The 22,154-nt window shown below is 36.4% G+C and overlaps 1 protein-coding gene across 4 annotated transcripts in view; it reads right to left on the bottom strand.

Annotated features, from left to right (window-relative positions):
* LOC109082378 (leucine-rich repeat and immunoglobulin-like domain-containing nogo receptor-interacting protein 1) overlaps nt 1-22,154 on the bottom strand; it is an 84,044-nt gene that overhangs the window by 4,271 nt on the left and 57,619 nt on the right. Inside the window, exon 1 of one of the 4 annotated variants that reach the window (XM_042752595.1) lies at nt 18,959-19,344. The exons of 2 other annotated variants lie outside the window; for them this stretch is intronic. Coding sequence is in view for 1 of the 2 variants with exons in the window: in XM_019097265.2 (XP_018952810.1) it covers nt 18,987-19,025 (39 nt within the window). In the remaining variant the exon portion in view is untranslated. Of the gene's footprint in view, nt 1-18,958; nt 19,345-22,154 lie in introns of those variants that run through there. One more of the 4 variants, XM_019097265.2, reaches the window with a different exon arrangement.

Raw genomic sequence — 22,154 nt, 5'->3', positions numbered from 1 at the left:
TAAGGATTGTTGGATTATTCAGAATTCTGAAAAGGAAGAGCCAATGGCATTTACTTGCATAACCGTGCGAATCAGAACTTTTGGATTCTATATCCTTTGTTTTGACCCCAGCTAGTTCAACTTCAAAGGCTTTTAACACACAGTAGCATTCGTGCTAACTGAGCTCAGGGACTTGACTTGGAATCCATTGCAAAGGTTACATCACCTTCATAAGATATTTATGAATCCTCTAAACCTCTGGTGCACCTAACACAGCTGAGCAGTGAGTTAGAGGTCTGTTTCTGTTTCCCAACCCGTATTTTCACTCTAAAATCACTTTAAAACACTCTAAAGTAACACTGAACTGAACACTGAAAAAGTGTTCACACTTCCATGTCTAGGATCCATATGAAACGATGGCACAGAGGCATATGTGTGAATTTATCCACAATTTTCAAGGAGAAATCCACTTCACAGGAAGTCAACAGGTGCATGCATAAAATACCATATGCCATCTGTGAGAGACTAAAAGATGAGGAATTGGTTTAAGACCGATCTGAAACACTCTCGCTCTCTGATGAATTACTAAAAGACATGCTGACCATTGAAATCTATACACAGAGATTCTAATGCTCCCTGAATAAGCGAAAAAACACTATTCATGCATAACTGCCCTTATTGTGAGGTTTAGCTTCTTAGCTTTGAGTCTTCCATGCACCTAGACCATGATAAAAGTCTTCGAAATAACAGCAGAAACATAACTACAAGATAAAACAGACTTGCTATACAATCTTCAGAAATTCATCTTTAAGTGGAAACTGTTCCAAAACTTAGTTAGCCACCTTGCCTACATAGACATCATCTGAGTAGAACCTCACAAGGGACTTATTCTGAATGCTACATGGGCAGCAACTTCACATGTTAACATGTTACTAAGCATTGCTGTTAGCATGTTGCTAAGCTAATGATGCCATACTATCTACTTTACTCCTCAACGCAGAAGTAGGCCTATGGGCGATACTTCTGGTTCATTAGCCGCTTTACGGAAATAACGAGAAGAATAACGACATGCAGTAAATGGTAAAACTGTTTGTACTACAAACCAGTGTGTTTGTAATCAAGATAATACATTAAAATAATAGAGTAAGACACACCAATTTGCAATATCAAGGAGCTAAATGAGCTGTTTTGCAAAGCTAAAAAAAGCTAGATGCAGATGACACTGGAAGCTAGTCCCATGAAAATTACAAATGGCCGTACCTGCTCTTACTGGAAAAATTAGGTGGATAACAAACATAACAAACATAGAACACACAAAAACAGTGTAAAACGGTCAATTTTAGCTATTTCTTTGGTATCTCTTGACTGATCGACCATCTTTGGGATTTTCCACAGAGTTTCTTGCAATACATTCTGGGATTTTCTTATCTGCCACTGATACATATTGAATATAGATAAAATGCATCTAATAAAGATGAATTTTAATAATTCATAAAAGTTTTTGCATAAATAGCACATATACATTGCCTTAAAATGCTAAGTAGGCAGCTCACCTGGGTTTTGGAACAGAGCTTGCATATCTCAGGTTTTACTTTTTTTTTTTTTTTGCTGTCACACTATTCTCTGTCGTGTCTCTGATTATGGTTTCATAACCACCTACACAGCACTGGAATACTTCTATTGAGAATGTTCATTTCCTGTTCGTGTAACACAACATCGCTGTCAAATGATCATAAAAAAGATGTACAACTTGCATTAGGAAGCCTGACGCCATTGATGATTGCTTCTGCCCTGAAAGACTGGTAAATATTATGCATTGTGATACTGATATCAGAGACCCCCCACAAGCAAAGGACTTTTCAGTTCGAAGAACTTGTAGAGCTTTTGAGAGCCTTAAAACGGTTCTTTAGGGAATCGCAAATCTTGAAGCACAATGACCATTAAACAGAGTCATTGGTGTGCAGAAGAACTCGACCCACCCACACAAACACAAAATACATTACATATATCTCCAAGATGAGCCTGTTACAAGAAGCTAAAATCAGAAAAGATCTTGTTAGCAAATTCCCAGTGCAAATTTAAAGCAAAATATTCTCTGATTAATTGGCATATATACAATCTACTCTGTTTCACAAAATAATTCACAATTATGTGAATAAATATTTATATGGATTTATAAGGAACTTACTGTATATGGAAATTACATATCTGCATACATTCAGGTAGTCAACAAGACTATTTCCAGTTCTAAAGGAATTAAGCGATTCACAAACATTTCAGGAGAGGCCAATTTGGATTTTTTTTTTTTGTAATTTGTTGATTTTAATGAATAAACTGCAGTGATCTAACTGTGAGCCCCAGTTGTTCATCAGGATCAATAATGAAGCCACTGAAGGGTTGAGTTTGGCTGGAAGCATTCAGCATGTGGCCCAGAGGCCCCGTGTTAAACCGTTAGCGCTGTTGAGGGGAGGCTGGGTTCTGTTCAAAGCAAATTAAGCAGCCTACAGTGTGTGCTGCCAAAACCTGAGAACATGTGTAAATGTTCTTCATATGTATCTGACATGAAAGAACTATCAATGCTGTCTGGTCATCAGGCTAGCAACAAGCTGAAACATTATTCAGCTAATGATCTATCTTTGGAAATCTTATCAAATAATAGCATTATGTATTATTTCTCAGTGAAAACAGATAAGAAATGCCAGACTGCTAAGCCCTCCTAACTGAAAATCCCTTTTAAAATTTTAATCCCCTGTAAAATATTAGAATGGTAGCATGTAAAGTAATGACGTAAATGCACAAAGTAATGTAATGTGGTAGTTTGTACAGTAATGTGGTGAATTAATCTATAAAGTAATGCAGTTTGTTTGTGTGTAAAGTGATGCAGCAAACTAGTATGTAAAGTAAAAGAGGCAGAATTTAAAATATGCAGTAAGGTGGTGTGTAAATTAAAGCAATGAGATAATGTGTATTGTAATACAGTAAGGTAGTATGTAAAGTAAAGCAGCAAACAAACATGTAAAGTAACAGAAGTAACACATACTGTAAATTAAAATATTGCGTTTAGGTAACGTATAATAACAGTGCATTAGTGTGTACTTGTTAGTGTAATTATTACACTGTGGTAGTTAAAGTAGTAATAAAGCCAACTAGTATGTAAAGTAGCATGTAATTTTAAGCAGTGAGGTGGTGTGTAAAATAACGCTACGAGTAACAGGTAACAACTACTTTAAATTAAAATGAAGTAGCATGTAGTTTTATGCAGTGAGGTGGTATGTAAAGTAACGCTACGAGTAACAGGTAACAAGTACTGTAAATTAAAATGAAGTAGAATGTATTTTTATGCAGTGAGATGGTGTGTAAAGTAACGCTACGAGTAACAGGTAACAAGTACTGTAAATGAAAATGAAGTAGCATGCAGTTTTATGTAGTGAGGTGGTGTGTAAAGTAACGCTACAAGTAACAGGGACTAGTTTTATGCAGTGAGGTAGTGTGTAAAGTAACAATACAGGTAACAGGTACTAGTTTTATGCAGTGAGGTAGTGTGTAAAGTAACGTTACAAGTAACAGGGACTAGTTTTATGCAGTGAGGTAGTGTGTAAAGTAACGTTACAAGTAACAGTAACCAGTTATATACAGTGTAAGAAATAACAAAAAATAAAAAAACAACTAACATTAACCAGTTATATAGTGTGTAAAGTAACAATATAAGTAACAGGTAACAAGTACTATAAATTAAAATGAAGTAAAGTAACGCTCACAAGAACACAGGTAGTAAAAGTGAAGTAGCATCTAGTTTTATGCAGTGAGGTAATTTGTAAAGTAACAATATAAGTAACAGGTAACATTAAATTAAATGTTACTGTAAATTAAAATAATGCAGTTTTTGTAATGCATATAAAAACTTGCTGCATTAATTTGTAAAGTATAAAAAGTAACAAACTATCAATTAGAGTAGAGAGTGTGAAAAGTAATGCCCCAAACTATCAATTAGAGTAACAGGTAACAAGTATAGTAAATTAAAATAACACAGTTTGGTAATGCATATAAAAAGTTGCTGCATTAGTAGTAAAGTGTGAAAAGTAATGCACCAACTTTTCACACTGAGAGTGTGAAAAGTAACACACCAAACTATTAATTAAAGTAACAGGTAACAAATACTGTGAACTGAAATAATGTTTGGTAACATATATAATTTGCTGCATTAGTGTGTAAAGTAACACTGTGATAATATGTATAGTAAAAACATATGTAGCACATAAGATAATGCAGGAACTTAATGCAGAACACCAGAGGGTAAACTAATGTGATGGCAAAGGATGTTAAGTACTGCAATATGGTTAGTGTATCAAGTAATGCAGTTAGGTAGCATATAAGTAACATGGTAATTTAGTATGAGACATAATGCTGGAAGGTATTTTGTAAAGCAATGCGGTGAGAGAGGTCCTAATGAACATGACATAGTTGCATCTTGTCTATTCTGACGTGATCATATATTCCACCTGTTGCATCATTTACTATTATATATTTATGATACATCTGAAAATATCACAGTAAGACTACTGCAGTCTGGAGCAGGACATTGTTTCCCAGCGGCACCAATCCCACTAAAAGACAGCAGCTAAATACCTGAGCAGCAGAATCCTCCTCACATCTGTCACTGCTAAAGGAACAGCACGCTAAGAGTCTAATCTATTTCAGAATCAGCCTGTTCACTAATCCTGCATACACACACACGCGCAAGGCGCACTAACACATATAGGCGGACTTATTTCTCCTCAGCCTCATGTAGGTCAGTTCTGCACACAGACACCTCACAGGACAAACAAAGTTAAACACACACTTGGACAAGAATAACACAACTCCGGCTCATCCGTAAATCAATCTGATTAATTGACTTAACGAAGCTCTGCTGCCACTATTTAGAAGACTTTGAGTCCTCCAAGTGACTTAAATCTCCTGAATCCGTTCACCAAAACATCAAGTACAGATTGTTTGCCAATTGATAGAATGAAAATTGCTTACAATTATGCATTAATTAGTATTAGTATAAAAAAAGATAAATCAAGAAACAAAAATCAAAAAAAAATCACACATTAAAATCACAATTGAAAGTATAAATAAATGGAGAAACAAACTGCTAAGTAATATCACACATTTCTCCTCAAGAAATTCAGAAAAGATCAACAATGTCTCAAAATGTTCCCAGATTTGACAAGATACCAAGCCTGCATTTAAAAATCAGAGATCTGAAAATAAACTCAAATGTTTCTCATTAATTTCCAAATTTCAGAAATGTTATGAGTCGCCATCTATTCATTTTAAAGCATTGCACTTCTAATGTATATGAATAATTATCTCATTAGAGTGGATTTTACTTTCTCTTTATGATTTTTGAAGGTGGGGTAGGCGATTTCAGAAAGGCTAGCAATAGCAAGCTAGCTTTCAAAGCATAAGATCCCACCCTCCCTGCATGCAAATCACTCTCCAGAGCCACCGCCACCTCCTCCAAAACACATGACCACGCAAAGCCAGACCTGAGGATAACCAGTGGCACGATGAGAGTCATGAATGAAATGCTGTCAAATTATCTCATGTTTTATTCACCAGTGAGAAAACATTACAGTAAAAAACGCTAAATATTACAATAATAACGCCTTTTATTCTAGCGTAATGGAATGTGCTGATTACTTGGTGTGTCTGCGTGAACAGGGTGCACAGAGTTATGCAAATACAAACGTTGACAGGCAGATAGGACAGCTTATCGTAGCCCTTGAACCAAGAGATATGATTATGCAAGAATTTTATGGTCCCACGCCTTCCACAGATCTAATAAAGACATATAAATACATTTAGACCACAGTGATTGCTATCGGGATCTGAAGAGTAGGGATGCAAAGAAGTGAAAATTTCTGGTACATTTTGGAAACATTCCAGAAATTTTGTAAACTTTCCAGGTTTTTTTGAAAAATTTCAGAAATTTTTGAAAAGTTTCCGGACCAACCAACTTACGAGGCTCCATTTCTGTTAGGTTGCTGCCCCAGAAGCTAGCTTCCTTCGTATACGATAGACAGTGAGGCTAGGGCTTGCAGTCCAGCTAAGGTTTGTGTGTAAATCCTTTTTTTAAAACCCTCATCTCAAACTCATCGAGAAAACCTGCCCTGTCTCAATCAATGGCATGAGATTGGAGTGGGGCTATCAATTAATCTGACCAATGGAAGTCAAGGTGAGTGTTCAGGAAATGTGTTGCATTATTTTTACGATTCTATTTGGTGACGATAGTGGCATGGAATTTACAATTCACCTACACGACAACAATGCACTAAAACTGGAAAAGATTTTGCTTTGTGTTTCGTGTACAGAAAACAAGGTTGTCAAAACATTCCCCATTCACACGGATCCGCAAAAACCACTAAAAACACTGTATTATGCATGCCAGGCCAGTAGTTGGTGATGTAACTTTGTACAGAAATACTACATGCCTGCGCACATACCTATAGACTAAACAAATAATACACATACACGAGACGTTACAGTTTTCACAAATTTTCATTTTTGCAGTTTACACCGAGGTGATAATGGTATTGTTTTCAAAAACTTGAAATTTTAAACCCATTGGTGGCATTGTTGTGTAAATGAGCAGCCAAAACAGACGAACAGTGTTCTGTTTTATTTGAAAATGGTGGTGTGTAAACGCCCCTTAAGTCTTCTGAGGTGTAAAAGAGCAACATCTGTGCGACAAAATGTTCCTCTGGGTTCCTCTTTAAAGTCAGCCTTAGAAGTTAAAAACAACCAACAAACCAGTCACAACACTTGTAAAACAAAACCTCCACATCAAAACAAAAAAAAAGTCACAAAAAAGATATCATATCTCACATATACAACCTACCCGTCCAATTAATGAATCAAACTGACTGACTAACGAGCAGTTTAGGTGTGCAATTATTTTCTGGGAAACGCACGGCGAATGTAGTTCCAGGCAGCTCTCTTGACTGCATTACAGTTCCATAACACTTCGCATAGTAAACTAAAATAACGGTCACGCAGTTTGCACAGAAAGGTGTAACGGCCACACCACTTCGATCACCACCTTGGTTGTGCATTATTTTTCTAATAATTCAACGGCCCGCTGTCAATTATTCCTTACGTAAAACACTTGTGCACAGGCCGCAGTGTTCAAGATCACAACACGTCTAGAACTAAGACACATTCACACTCCATTTCTCATGGTCCGTGGCTGAATCCGCTCATTTATTTGTTGCACTTGCTGCAGAATCAGCAGAGTGTGACTGAGTGTTCCCTCATTAGAGACCCTCTACTTGCCTCTCCGCTATTATTGCGTCTGTAAAGTAACTGGCTCAGGGAGTGCAAACAGTACACTAGGTTTCTATTCAGAGCTTCAGATCTGCTGCTGACCTTCTAAAACATCTCCTCCCTGAAAAACTAGCTCCATCCTACAGCCCTAACAGCTCCTCAGAGCTCAAATGTCTCCGATTTCCACTCTCTCCGCTCTGTCACTCTCTGTTTTTCTCTCTCTGAGGGGAGGGAGACACATTGACCCTGAAGCTGCAGGAAAAGAAGCATCAACACGAGTCCACAATGGCAGCTGGAATCTGGAATAACGAGGTCCAACACACAAGACGTCTGAGTGCTGAGGAATCAATCACACAGGGCAGGTTTTCTCGCTGAGTGTGAGATGGGGGTTTTAAAAGCAGGATTTACACACAAACATAGGCTAGACTGCAGACCCTAGCCTCACTGTCTATCGTATACGAAGTAAGCTAGCTTCTGGGGCAGCAGCCTAACAGAAATGGAGCCTCGTAAGTAATTGATCTGATACACTCTTAATGGGCAGAAACTCCATTAACGATCCCTTTCTGGCCATTAAGTGAACTGACTTGCCTTAAAGGGACACTCATCGCTGATTCCACTAGAGTTTGACGTTAACATGTCGCTCAGCTAATGACTTGAAACTCTGATACACAAAACTCAATTTTTTAATTTTTTAAAAACACTTTTCACTTATAATTTGAGGTATTGTTAATTCTGTATAGGGCTCTGTGATTTCTACGAAAACAAAGAATCCAGTCAAAAAATCTAACTTTACAAAAAGAGCGGAATACCATAGATTTAGATTAATGAATAAATTACAACACACAGATACTCACAGAAACTCAAAATAAAATTTATGGCAAAAATATATAATTGAGAATGTAATTCTCAATAATACAGTTTAATAAAATATTTAAATTACCTGTTTTATTTTTTACTCTAAGACAAAAACGGGCTTCCTTACCCTCACTTAAACGATTTAATTTCTTTCATGGAACATAAAGCTTTATTTTCCATATAACAAAGCTAGTTCAGAGGCTGTCAGGCTCCAAAATGTAAATGATTACAGCATTTTAATTTATGGGTGAACTGTGCCTTTTACATTGTCTAAGACATACCTTGTTTTAGCTATGAATTTATTCTCAAACTTTTGTGAAATTGTTACAGTTTGTTGGAGAAAATATCTTTTAGATTCATAGAGACAGAGCCAATAGCTACAGAAACCTCAAATTACAACTGATCAAGTCTATACAGGGATGAAATTGCATTTTGAACTGGTAATCATGCTCTGCATGCAGGAGGAGGAGGCCTGGAGATGTGATGCAGAAATGCATGCTGGGAAATTGATTGTTTGCATTGCATCTGCCGAACAGAGACATTTAGAGATAAGTGCTGTCAGTCTGATGCATCATGGGCAAATTCACATGCACATGACCAGCAGGTTTCCCTCTTTAACCGGAGCATACAGAGACCCCCTGACTGACTCCACTTGACCTCTCCAGACCTCTCGATCAGCAGTCATGCAGCTTTCACGACAAATCTTTTTGGCAATTTGTTTAACATGAAGAAAGGAAAGCATATGTGTTGAAGCCTATTGTTTAACTATGATCAACAATAAATACAGTAAAATTGTGAAATATAACCATTTAAAATGGTCTGTTTGGATATATTTTAAAATCTAATTTATTCCTGTGATGCAAAACTAAATTTTGAGCATCATTACTCCAGTCTTCGGTGTCACATGATCCTTCAGAAATCATCATAATGATTGTAATGATCAGATTTTTAATTATTATTTTTTTTTAAACATCGTCACACACAAACTAATCTGGTATGACCCCCAAAGACACAAAATGATGAATAATGTTGTATAATACATAATATGCACTAGGAAACCATCCTATAGCATCTCTGTGTGTGTGTGTGTGTTTCTGAGTGTGTGGGTTTCTCGGTTCAGTCTATCTCATGACTCATTCACTGTTCCCCAAAGCGTCTCCCTTTTCATTTATTCCGAGTGCGAGAGAAATTTATTTAGCTAAACAGGAAGGAGCGCATATATTTTCACAGACAGGTGTTACTTTAATGCAGAACCTAAAACGAGGTGATCGCTCATGTCCTTTTACACTGCTGCTGTTTTTCAGAATATGCTTCAACAGACGTCATTCTTTCTTTATGTGCGTGTTATGTAACTTCAGTACATAACCTGTAAAAGTTGACTGAGTCATTTTCAGTCCCTGCTGAGAGTTTATTCCCTGCTGGAAATTCCAGGTAGATGTTCTGGAACATGCTAGCTGGTAATTAGCTTGTCCAGCTACCAGTTCATGCTGTTTTTTAACACAGTGGCTAACGTCTAGCTACCTACCGTGTTTCAAAACAATGCTAGCATGTTAAGTTGTCAGAATTAGCTGGATGTGAACACGTTCACCCAGGATAAGGCATTGTAAAGTAATGCACTCTTTGACTATTAGCTATAATTAGGCAAACAATCACTATTATTATTGCTTGTACTTCAAATTTTCACCCAAAACTTGCTTAATTTGTGCCACACATAGGGCCCTATTGAACCCCCAACAAATTGTGTTTTTATGTTGTTGTTTTTTTTTATTTTAGTAGTAATAAAAATTATGTCTAATCAATTGAATTAAACTGTTAACTTTAACTATCTAGCTACACTGCATATATAGAATAGAATAGAAAAGCATAGCATATAAATAATAGAAAATAACTGAGCTGTCCCTTTAAATATGGTCAAGTGGATTGACTAAAAAAATGTATTCACAAACTATCTGTACTCTATTATATATTACACAATGATTCTCATTCATTCATAAACCACATTTCTGTGCAAATCATTCCTAAAGTATTTTAAATAGGAATCATTTAAAATGCAATAGAATGGGTTCACAAACAATTTGCACACCAATTTGCTCATGAATTAGGTCTATTGTAAGGTTTTGTATCTTGTACATTGTCTATTATATAATGCATAATGTAGTACATTTATAGCTGTATCCAAAAGGCATTTAGCTTTAAAGATCTATTCTATTATATTGTATTCTGTTGTAATGATGGCTGCAGATAAACTCTGACAGGGTCCATATAAAATATAGATACAGATATTGATTTAGTTTGTGCAAGGCTCTTCAATCCACACCCACATGCAATTTTCTTTAATAACTGTGTGTTTCTTGTCAGAGGGACTCATTGCAGAGTGTCATTTTAAAGAGTTGTTTAAAATTCACGCCGTACCACCTGATTCACTCTCAGCTCTGATTTAGATGAAATACAGTCAGACCTGCATCACTAATGACAGGGATGGACTCAGGCACGTCCGAAACACCAACACAAATGTGCGAAATGACACATTCGGTGTGAGGCGTTTAGATTTGACACTCTTTCAACAGCTCTGGAAAAGCTCCTCTTTTTCACCACCGGTTCAAGCGTTTTAGTCAGAACATGTTAATGCCTTGATGCCCATCAACAGTATTGACCGGCTTTGACCAACATTCCCTGAAACACAGCTGAAACCAGCCTGAAGTGGCTGCTGGTTTTACATGGTTTCCAGTTGGTCATTTATGGTATATATCTAGAATACGAGCCAGTGGTTCACCGTTACTCTTAAAAATAAAGGTTCTTTATTGCCATCAATGGTTCTATGAAGAACCTTGAACATTCATGGAACCTTTTTAAATGCAGAAAAGTCTTAAGAGTCAAAAGAGGTCATTTAGATTTTTAAAATGTTCTTCAAAAAGGTTCTTTTAGGAACTGTTCACTGAAAGGTAACAAAAATGGTTCTTCTGTGGCATCACTGCAAAAACACCCTTTTGTAATCTTTATTTTTAAGAGCACTTGCAAATGACAGACCCAACTGGCACGCAGCAATTAAAAATGGCCGCAGGGTTTCTCAGGAGGCCTACAAATCATTTCTGGAAGAGAGACGCTCAAAATGGGAAGCAGTTCATTGTACTCAACATGAACGGCCATAGTAGCAGTAGTAGTAGTATGGCCATAAAATTTTTAGGTAGACTATTCCAAATGCTGTGGACTGAACTTTCCTCGTACTGAACCCAGAATATTCCTTTAAAGGAATGTTCATGGTTCAAATACAAGCTGAAATGACAGCTTTTGGACTAAAAATTATTTTCTCTCAGCAAAATAGGCAGTGACACACTTGAAATGGAAGTAAACAGAGCAAATGCTTTGCATAAATGTGAAGCTTGAATTTTTGTTAAAGCACTTACATGAATTATTCAGTAAGAACCGGTTATTATTTGATCTGTGAAGTTCTCTAAATTGTCTTGGAGGTGGAGGACTACTTTTCTAGACGGATGAACTTCTGTCTTCATTTTTTATGAGTTTGAGCCAACTGAACACGCCTTTCTTTGGAAGTTGAAATATTGGATATAACATTATATAAGCAGTTCTACCACAGCAGTTTCATGGTAATACGTAAAAATGTAATGAAAGGTTTTTGTGAGTTCACTGACTAAATGGAGACAGAACAGACAGATCTACAGTTTTAGTCTGACAGAAAAAACACATTTCATTTTTGAGTCAAAGTGCCTTTCTGAACCGTTACAGCTTGAACCTAGAACATTCCTTTAAGCTGGTGTGACCCAGGTTTGTTCCAGCAGGGATGCGATTCATAGAGCCGATCGTCTTCCTGCGAATCCATCAGGGAGTTTGTGTAGTGGAAATCGAACTATGCATTCATCTATGATATGGAAAGACTCTTGATATCAATCCATCATCCATCAACAAGCTTCCTGTCTGTGCTGTTAGCTGTGTCATCCTCTCTCTATCTATCTGGAAATGGAGCACAACCACACCCCTCCTTTCTCTTTCCTCTTTAACACTGGCTTCCAGGGATCTCTCTCACACACACACACACACACACACACACACACACACACACACACACACACACACACACACACACACAAACACACATACGCACACTTAGCTCAGTTTTCACCAACAGTTTTCTGTCTCTCTCACTCAGGCTCATGAATCGCGTTCTGTCTCCAGGCGTCTGCTGAACGCCGCACACTCATCGTCTCCTGAAACACAAACCCTTGGCTGAGATCACATGACCTCTGTAACTCCACCGCCTCTACAATGCTCTTTTCCTCTCTTCAGAACACAAACCTCAGCTCGCTTTCTATTTTAGTCACTGCCGATTGATCTGAATGATTCAGAGAGGAGATTCAACGACGTAAATCAATCCTACAGAACAACAAAACACACACTTACACACTTCATAGGCTTCTACTTGGTTAACATTACACCGTCCCACAATGCAATGGGCCTGTTTTACCATTATAATATATGCTCTATGTAGACCACATTCCTAAAAACTATTTTACTGACAAAAATATATTTTTTATTTAATTTATGTCAACGATAATAAAGTTGAGGCGAAAATTGCAAATTAAATGGTTTTAATTGAAACATTATGGAGCACTAATAATTGACGTTTAAATAATAATAAAATATTAATCCAGCCTATTAATTTTATAGTAATTAATATATAAAATATCTGAATATTTGGTTTAATTTTCTCAATGACAAAAATTATGAATATGATGAAATTTTGTCTAAATATTGATTATTTTGATTAAATTATTTTATTATAAGGCAAAAACTATGATTAAAACAAAAGTTTTATAAAAGTTAACACTTAAAAGTGAACAGTTAATACTCTTCTTCAGCAATGATGCATTAAACTACAAAATTTACATTACAATGTTGTATATTTGTACCACTGTATATACTACAAATAAATGCTATTATTTTAACTTTACATTCATAAAAGGATCCTCAAAAATGTAATAATGAGGAAACATTAATAATAAAAAAATGTTTCTTGAGCAGCAAATCAACATATTAGAATGATTTCTTAAGGATCATGTGACACTGACGGTTGGAGTAATGATTCTGAAAATTCAGCTTTGCATCACAGGAATAAATTACATTTTTAAAATATATTTAAATAGAAAATAGTTATTTTGAATGGTAAAAATATTTACTCTTTTTACTGCATTTTTGATCAAATAAATGCAGCCTTGGTCAGCATAAAAGACTTCTTTCAAAAACATGAAATAAATCTCAGTGACCCTAAACTTTTGAAAAGTATGCTAGAATGTGTCAGCAACATTTTTAAGGTGGGGCTTAGTGAAAGTGACTACAAAAAAATAAAAAAATAAAATACGGCCCCTTTAAGACAGCTCTGACACACCTCCTCATCTGATGTTCTCTTGGAAACATGAATTATCTGAACTGATGCTCTTGTGCGGATCTAGGCTAACTGCTGGTGCTATCAGCATATTTACCTCACACAGTAAATCCAGAAGGACTGCTGATGAATAAACAAATCCAATTAAAGAAAGCGTTAGCCTGGGAATGCTTACCTCAGCCTCTTTAACACAACACACCTTAATTGGTGCTTTAAGCAGCATCACCATTGAGCATCACTGCACGACTTCACTGTCCTGAAGAAATTATAACCACTCTGAACTCAGATCACTAAGGCCAATCAACTCGAAGATATGCACACAAACACATGTAGACATACCCATTACATTGTACACTCAAACACGTACATGTACACACACAAACCTGATGGGTGTTGCCATCTCATTCAGCAAGCAAAACCAGCTGCTGAGCTTCCATCGATCTACTGGCCTGAGAAGAATACTGATTACACACACACACACACACAAACACACACACTGCAATCTGGTTTCCAACACAAGGACACACACACACACACACACACACACACACACTTGAAAATACATTAACAGGCTATGGCTGTTTGAGAAGTACTCACACTCTCTGCCTCAGATATGCAGGTTAACAGAAGCCCCGCCCACAGCCATAATACAAGCACCGCCCACCTTTACAATTCAAAACTTCCTGCAGTGAGAAAATAAGCACTGCCATATTACAATACAAGCTCTGCTAACATTCAAAATTCATTCGCACAATTCGGAATGTGACAACAGTGGCAGTTTATGCAAAATATATCACATAAACAAACAAAATGATAACCATGAACCCACAGAACCAATGGCACATCCAAATAGTTCTATAATAATTTTGGGAAGACATTTTAGTAAAAATGCATTAGGCTACATGTACATGGAAATTTAAAGTCTGTATTTAACCATGAAATGTATAATACTAAAAACATTTCAATAAAAAAAAATCAATAAAATAATAATAATAATAATAATAATAATAATAATAATAATAATAATAATAATAATAATAATATAATATTGTATTTAGAGAAATAATATTAATAGATTATTTAAAAAATAATAATAATAAATTAATATTCTTATTATTGTATTCTATTTTTTTTAAAATCAAAATTTTAAAATCAAACTTCAATGTTGATATTTTTAAAATAATAATAATAAATTAATATTCTTATTATTGTATTCTATTTTGATTATTATTTTGACCATTTATTCATTACAATACATTTTCATTTTTAATAAATGTACATCTTTAATAATATAAATTCAGAAACCAAATTTAGATTTGCTATTTTTGAAATAATAATAATAATAATATTTTATTTTATTTTGATTACTGTTTGGATTATTTATATATTAAAATAAATTATAATATATAATAAAAAATTTTTTAATCAGAATTACAATGTAATTTATACATTTTGACGAAGTGCTTTTAATGAAATTATTTTCACTCTCATCATGTCGTCTGAGGCAGGTTTTTTATTGCCTATGATATCTAAAGCTAAAATTCTGGTATTGACTCAATTGCCCAGTGACAATACAGGCACCGCCCACAGACAGACAAAAAAACCCAAACACAACACGAGCGCCACCCACAACCCAGGCCCCGCCGCACGACTACCTGACATTTCCAACTTGTTCCCATAGAGTCTTCCATTGTGATTAACATTTACTCAGCAGGCCTATAGAGCATCTTCTCCCTGCAAGACTAATGAGCTCTGCTGGCTCGTTACTGCCAATTCATTTCCAGAACATCCTCAGAGTCATCATAAAAACATGAATCCAGCGTTCATGTATCATACATAAATGCAGTTTCATGTCGCTTTATGGTAACGTCTTGAACTGCACGTAATGTCTTTTTAAAGTGTAATATGATACTGCGGCATTAAACATCTGCTGGAGAATATCACTAATATAACAACTAAGAGAGGAGTATTCCTTTGACAAACGCAGAGGCAAAAATCCTGATTTTGAAAATAATTTAATTTGGATGCACCGTGCCTGACTATTCGCTAAACAGACAGCGATTTAAATTTCAGGAAACTAATGCAAAACTAATGGGTAAAATAATAGTTATTCAGTAGGGCTTTTCTCCTGGGCAAAACGCATTTCATTTAAAGATTAGCGGTAAGCTGCTCTATTTCTTTCTCTCGTTCTGACAATGAGACTGTAAGTGATTTGACTTTAAAGAGCTAGGGGTAAGTGAGCATGTGTGTGTGCGACACAGGAAGTCATTAGCAATAAGACACACTTGGACAAACTCCTCCCCTTCGCAAGCCCCTCCCTCTCATCTGCATAACCGCAGACCATTACATAAGTCTTGTGCTACACAACAAGCCAGTGAATCCACCTACAGACCACAGATCCCTGATGTTTGGAAAGCTTTAGCATAATTTCCATACTGAAAAGTTGTGTAAAAACATATTTGGATTTTTTATATTCTACGTACACTTACTTAAAAGAGACAGTTCACCCCAAAATTTGACAATTTTGTCGTCATTTACTCTAAACCTGCATGCTTTTCTTTCTTCTGTGCAACACCAAAGGGAAAAATAACACACAAAGTAGTCCAAACAACTTGTGCAATATATTACAATGAATCTTTTCGGTCCATAAGAGAAGTAGCATTGATTCATTGAGTCTGATTCATCATGAATCATTCATTTTTATTTTAAACAAATATTTTGTCATTTGAAATTGTTTATATTAATTTCTTTATCTACCCAAAATGATTTAATAATTAACTATAAAAGTAGTACATATGACTTTATGAGAGTTTATGAGAAGTAGAGTCTGATTCATGAATGATTTTAAAATCATTTAGTTTGTTATTTAGGATTATTTTAATTTCTTTCCCAGAAATTATTTTATATTTATTCATCCAAAAATATAGTATTTTTGACTTTAGTACATACAACTTGTGCACTATATTACAATCTTTCTAGTTTATGAGAAGTAGCACTGGGTCTGATTCATGAAAGATTCATTCTTTAGAACAAATCTTTTATTTATATTTATTTTTCACAAACTGGACACAAAGTTGACTCACTGAATCACTGATCCAATAGCAGTGGCTCACTGTAGGCGAAGATGGTTAGTGAATATTAATTATAATTTTAAGCATTCTTTTTCGAAGATTAAAGGCTTCAGTTCTTTCGTATTCTATTGAAAAAATAAACACTTCATTAAACTACTTTTCGAAGATTAAAGGCTTCAGTTCTTTCGTATTCTATTGAAGAAAGTCACATGTGTTTAAACGACATTGGGGTGAGTAAACTGACAGATTTTACATTTACTGGTAAAGTATTACATGTAAATGACCCTTTACTCCCTAAGGAACGGTGTACCCAGTCAGATAAAAAAAACACACGGACACAAAAAAAAAAACACACGGTCACCTTGTTGGCTATATATTGAAATGACCTCACACTGTGCTGCAAACGCGTTCATCAAGAAGCCCATTCTCACAGCTTGAGTGTAAAGCCAGATATCATCGCTACTATCAAATAAAATATCCGAATCAGAGATTCATCCAGGCCCTGTCGAGATGACATCAGTCTGACCTATTTGTACATCATATTATTTGCACACTGGAGTAATGAAAGTGATTTCTGTTGACACAAAGTGAATTCATTCTCCACCGGTGCCTTTATTGCACCACGAGTGCCGTCGATCACGCTGATTACATTTGTAAAACCAGCGATCACAATGAAACGCACATGATTTTTTCCGCCACTGGAGACATTAAATGCACCGGGTCAAACGTTTGCACGACGGCAAGCACATTGTCAAGTCTGCTTTTTAGAAATGCCCACGTGGGCGTAACAAATGGTGAGCGTGCTCTTCTGAGCCCGGCGTTCCAAGTTTTATGTGTAAGCGAGGTTTATTCACGAGGGCCCTGAATTCATAGCTCACACCGAGGAAGTGATATTTGGACCAGTATTTCTGTGGGAAATCTTTTAGCTCCTGTGAGATTTATATGAAGAACTAATCCAACAGCAGCAGACATAACTGATAACCCACACACACACAACCCAATATAGTCCGAGCCAGCTGGGCTGAAATTGCCCAGACTGATTTAATATTCTGTGTGGACAGAGATACCACAGCACCTGGCATCAAAGCCTCAATTCTAAATCAGATCAATTCAGAAATCAACTTCACTGAATGGCACAGCACTTATTAAAGACAGCTTCTCATTCTAGAGCTGATTCCACAGCTTTGTCCAACCATTCTAAAGCCTTTCTGCATGGATCTTCACTAGACTGTACCAAACAATTACATTTTTCCATTGATTTGATTTTCAAGGACATTTTTTGGACATTTCACGAGTTCACACTTACATGTAATAAACAGAGTTAAGGTTATGTGTAGTATTTGGCATGCTGTCTGTGCTCGGAATTTTGGCCTGGACCCAGAGTACCCCCCTAAAAGTTAGGACAGAAATAGTTGTAAGTGCGGAGAAGGGGTGGCGGTGGGATTCTGGAAAAACTGTCAAGGAACAGAGGTAAGTCTGCTGTGTATATATAAACACCTCTTATCTTGTTAATTGGGTTGATTACTGATTGTGCTCCTCTCGTGTTAATTAGGTTAATTATCTGAACGTGCCCCCCCCCCCCCCCCCCCAAAAAAAAACTTTGTCAATAAAACATCATTTTATGAAGGGAGTAATTTTCTAAAAATGATTTTCATCCTTCTATGTCAAATATTGCACTTTCATTTGATCAATTCATGCACTCTTAAAAACAAGGTTTTCTGTAGTGAAGAATCTTTTTTTGGGTTCCCCAAAGCACATTTCAGTGAACAGTTCTTAAAACAGCCATTTTCTTTCTTACTCTCAATAATATTTTAATGACCTAAAGAACCGTTTGTGCGATGGAAAGGTTCCAGGTGTTAAAGGTACTTAATTGAACCATCAATGCCGATATGAAGGCCTTAATGGGACTTATATCAAACTATATCACAAATCAGGTTACAGAGAAGAAAAAAAAAAAAAAAACCTTACAGGGGCATTTTTTTTTTTTTTTTGCCCTGAGCACCTAACCATGTCTGATTTCTCCCTGTGTGTTTGTCGTTTTTTCAATAACTACAAGACAAAATCATTAATCCAGAAGAAAGCTTCACAGACAACACCGACTGACCCAAATGCCTGTGAATTGTCTTGGATCTTGACAGTAAGAAGTCTGCCAAAGGTTTAACAGTAAAATGAGATAATAAGACAATATATTAAAGTTATAGATAGATGAAACGCATATATTTTATATATTTATTGATTACTTTCATTTTGAAACACACACACACACAGCATTTACTCTTAAATAGCCTACAATATGCTCTCTCTCTCTCTCTCTCTCTCACACACACACACACACACAACACACCTTAAAATCCGAATCGTTGTGAACTTACAGCATCATTCTGTATCGCTGCAATAACACAAAGGCGCATATGTGCATCTTATAAAACGCGATGATCCGTCCACAAACACCGCTGAAAGTGTTTATATCCGTGTCTGATGAACCCTTCATACGATCACAGACGATCCCTCAAAGGAACATAGGCTACATATAAAATCTCTTCATATGATCACAGACACCATAATCATCTTCATCAACATCATCTCTAGGCTGACGGACGAGTTCAAGGAGTCGCACGGATATTCTGCAATCCTCCGTCTGTCCTATTAAAATCACAGCAGTGCTTGGGTTGCTCTCCCGTCTGCAGTCTGGACTCACCCAGCGCGAACGAGAGCACCTCACTCACGCGCACATGAGCGCGCGCGCATACACACACACACACACACACACACACACACACACACACACACACACACATAAAACACGCGCGTGCGTCTCAAAGTAGCGTTCATCAGTCTCAGAAATGTCTGAACAAATAATCTGCACCGAAACGTGCGTTTAAGAGAGATTTTCACACAAATACTGAGAGCAATAAGGTATGTCTCTTCCTCACTACAGTTTACCGCGAGAACCATATTTCCCGCCAAAATATCAGTAAGTACTGCTCTAGAATCAATCGATATTAAATGTATTAGGTACCTTTCTGACTGTTATTTTTAAGACTAACACCAAGTTACCTCAGTTTAATTTTAGTAGCAGGGTATGTGGGGGGAATTTTACATGTTCCCATGGTAAATGTTTTAAAGGGGAACTATATGATCAAACTGACACAGCTACATTAAATGTTTAATCTTACAGAAAAGACCATGGTGGTAATAGCACAGTACACTTTGAAATAGGCTATCACAATCCAAACCTATAAATATACATTTATCCAAAGAAACTCGAGAATAATACAACCATACGCCATGGTAATCGAACAGTGGGCTATCCTACCATTAAAAAATACAATATTCACAGCCGCCATATTTATAACCAAAAAGCAATAGCGGACCAAAAAAAAAAAGGCCTACAGATATGTAGTCAGCACAGACATTGCCAAATCTGACACATTCCAATGTTCACATATACTTGATCCATAATTTATCTCTTCACAGCGTGAGGGAAAATTTACTGAATAATGACAATTTGGTCATCATTTCAAGGCTACATGATCAAAATAATGATAGCGTCAAGTGACATCAAGGTAAAATCTTCTAAACAAATGAGTGACTTCATATTTCCACATGATCAATATCAAAGTACTATTACCTTCTAACATCCTCATGGTACAACCTACACCATTTTTTTCTAAGGAAAACATCCAGAAGAATTATTTTCTTGCTGTTGTTGACTGCAGTACTGCAAATGAGGTCCTGGGGGCGCTGTTGCTCTCACTCAGATTGCTGTTGCCTAAAAAAAAAAATCACTTTCTGGGCACCTTAAGCATCTGCCTGAAGAAGCTGTTTAAACACAATAGCTGTGAGCAGCGTAAACAAACGGCCTCCCATGACATAAAAGCTGTCTGTTTACATTCATAGGGGTCAGTGCACATCACACGCACCCATAACTGCATTCAGTAAATGGGCGGCCTAGGATTTTCAGCTCCTTTCCGCGTGATAAATCAGATTAAAGCTGCATTCAGGAGATTTTCCAGACAGACGTATACGCCTGAATCGATGGTCTTACTCCGACTGGGCTGCATTAACAGGTGAGTTATGAAAGATTTCTGCAGACGCTCTGGCTATGCAGAGACTAAACCTGCAGGATCGGAGACACTTAACACCTGAGTGTGTGTATGTGTGTGTGTGTCACAGCTAACAAGCCCCAAGTTCTCAAGCTGAACTTCCTGTCACAAGATGTTGGCATCTAAGATGGTGACATCTGTATCATTTGAGAGGCTGACAAATGTCATACGGTAATACATTACCTGTTAAATTCCATTAAAATAGCCTTTTCGACATCATTCATAAATCAGCAAAATGCCATTAAAGATTTGTGATGTAATTTGAAGGAAGCCAATCATGATGTTTGTTCGTAATATATTCAGTTTAGTGGCAAAAATCCTGGATAAACTTCTGATGGCAAATTTACACGGATGTAAAAGTAGATGTGACAGATGCTGTGAACGGTTTCTGTCTTCCAAAAGCCTCACATCACTCAGAGAGGGTTAAACTTTCATTCTTAAAAAAATCAACTGGCCGTTGGGTTTTATTTACTCGCTGAAGCCAATTTCTACTCTCATTTGGTGCTGGATGTCTGCATTGGTTTCTCTGGCTGATTCTTTGTGACTGGGGAAAATGAGACCGACAGGAATAGAGCCATCAGCGAGGAGAAAACAAACATCAGAATGGCATCTTCCAAGCCACATGATTTATTTCACAGTTAATGTTGGAACAGCATGACAAATCTGAGTAGTTTGTAAGGCGCAGGACGTCGTGATGAGGGCAGACGTATATTAGGCCTAATCTGATGTTTGAGCAACACTTGATATGATCTACAATTCCAGTGTGACACAAACTCTGTCTGTACACACAACGGCGTTCAGTTTAGAATAATCCTGCTCTTTTGCTGTCTCTCCATCTCCGTCTCGCCTCTTTCCAGGGCTAGAAAGGTCAAAGTGACGTGCACATTCCAACACAATACTCTCTAGTGAAGAAGCTAATGGCTTGTACTGACAAAAAAAGACAGATTTTTGATTATTGCCCATATTGTGTCTTATTCTGGCCTGGTCTAGTATAGCCAGACTTTGACTAGCAGCATAAATTATTTTGGCCAAGAGTCACCCATCTGACCAACCAACATGTCAAGAAATCATCCACAGTTTGTTGTACATGCAACTATTCTAAATAGTTGAGTAGGCAGTCAAGGAAATAAAATATGTTTAAATAATAAAATGATAATTAAAACAATACTAAAACTAATGGCACAACAGTGTCCATATGCTAGTAATGTTGAAATAATAAAATAAAATAAAATATATTTAATGACAGCAGCGTCAGTATGCTGTAGTGCATAAATAAAAAAAATATTTAAAACACATAATAAAAATTAATTCACATGCAGTGTCAGTATAAATAAAGTATACAAATATTTCATATAATATCAGTGTTGGTTTATAAAAACATGCATGCAAAAAATAATGTGTAAACTGTAGAACTTCTGTCCATTAACAATTAAA

The sequence above is a fragment of the Cyprinus carpio genome, chromosome B25, assembly GCF_018340385.1.
Source record: "Cyprinus carpio isolate SPL01 chromosome B25, ASM1834038v1, whole genome shotgun sequence".
Taxonomy (NCBI): Eukaryota; Metazoa; Chordata; class Actinopteri; order Cypriniformes; family Cyprinidae; genus Cyprinus; species Cyprinus carpio.
Note: the sequence above shows the minus strand (reverse complement) of the source record. Positions and strands in the feature narration are given on the sequence as shown.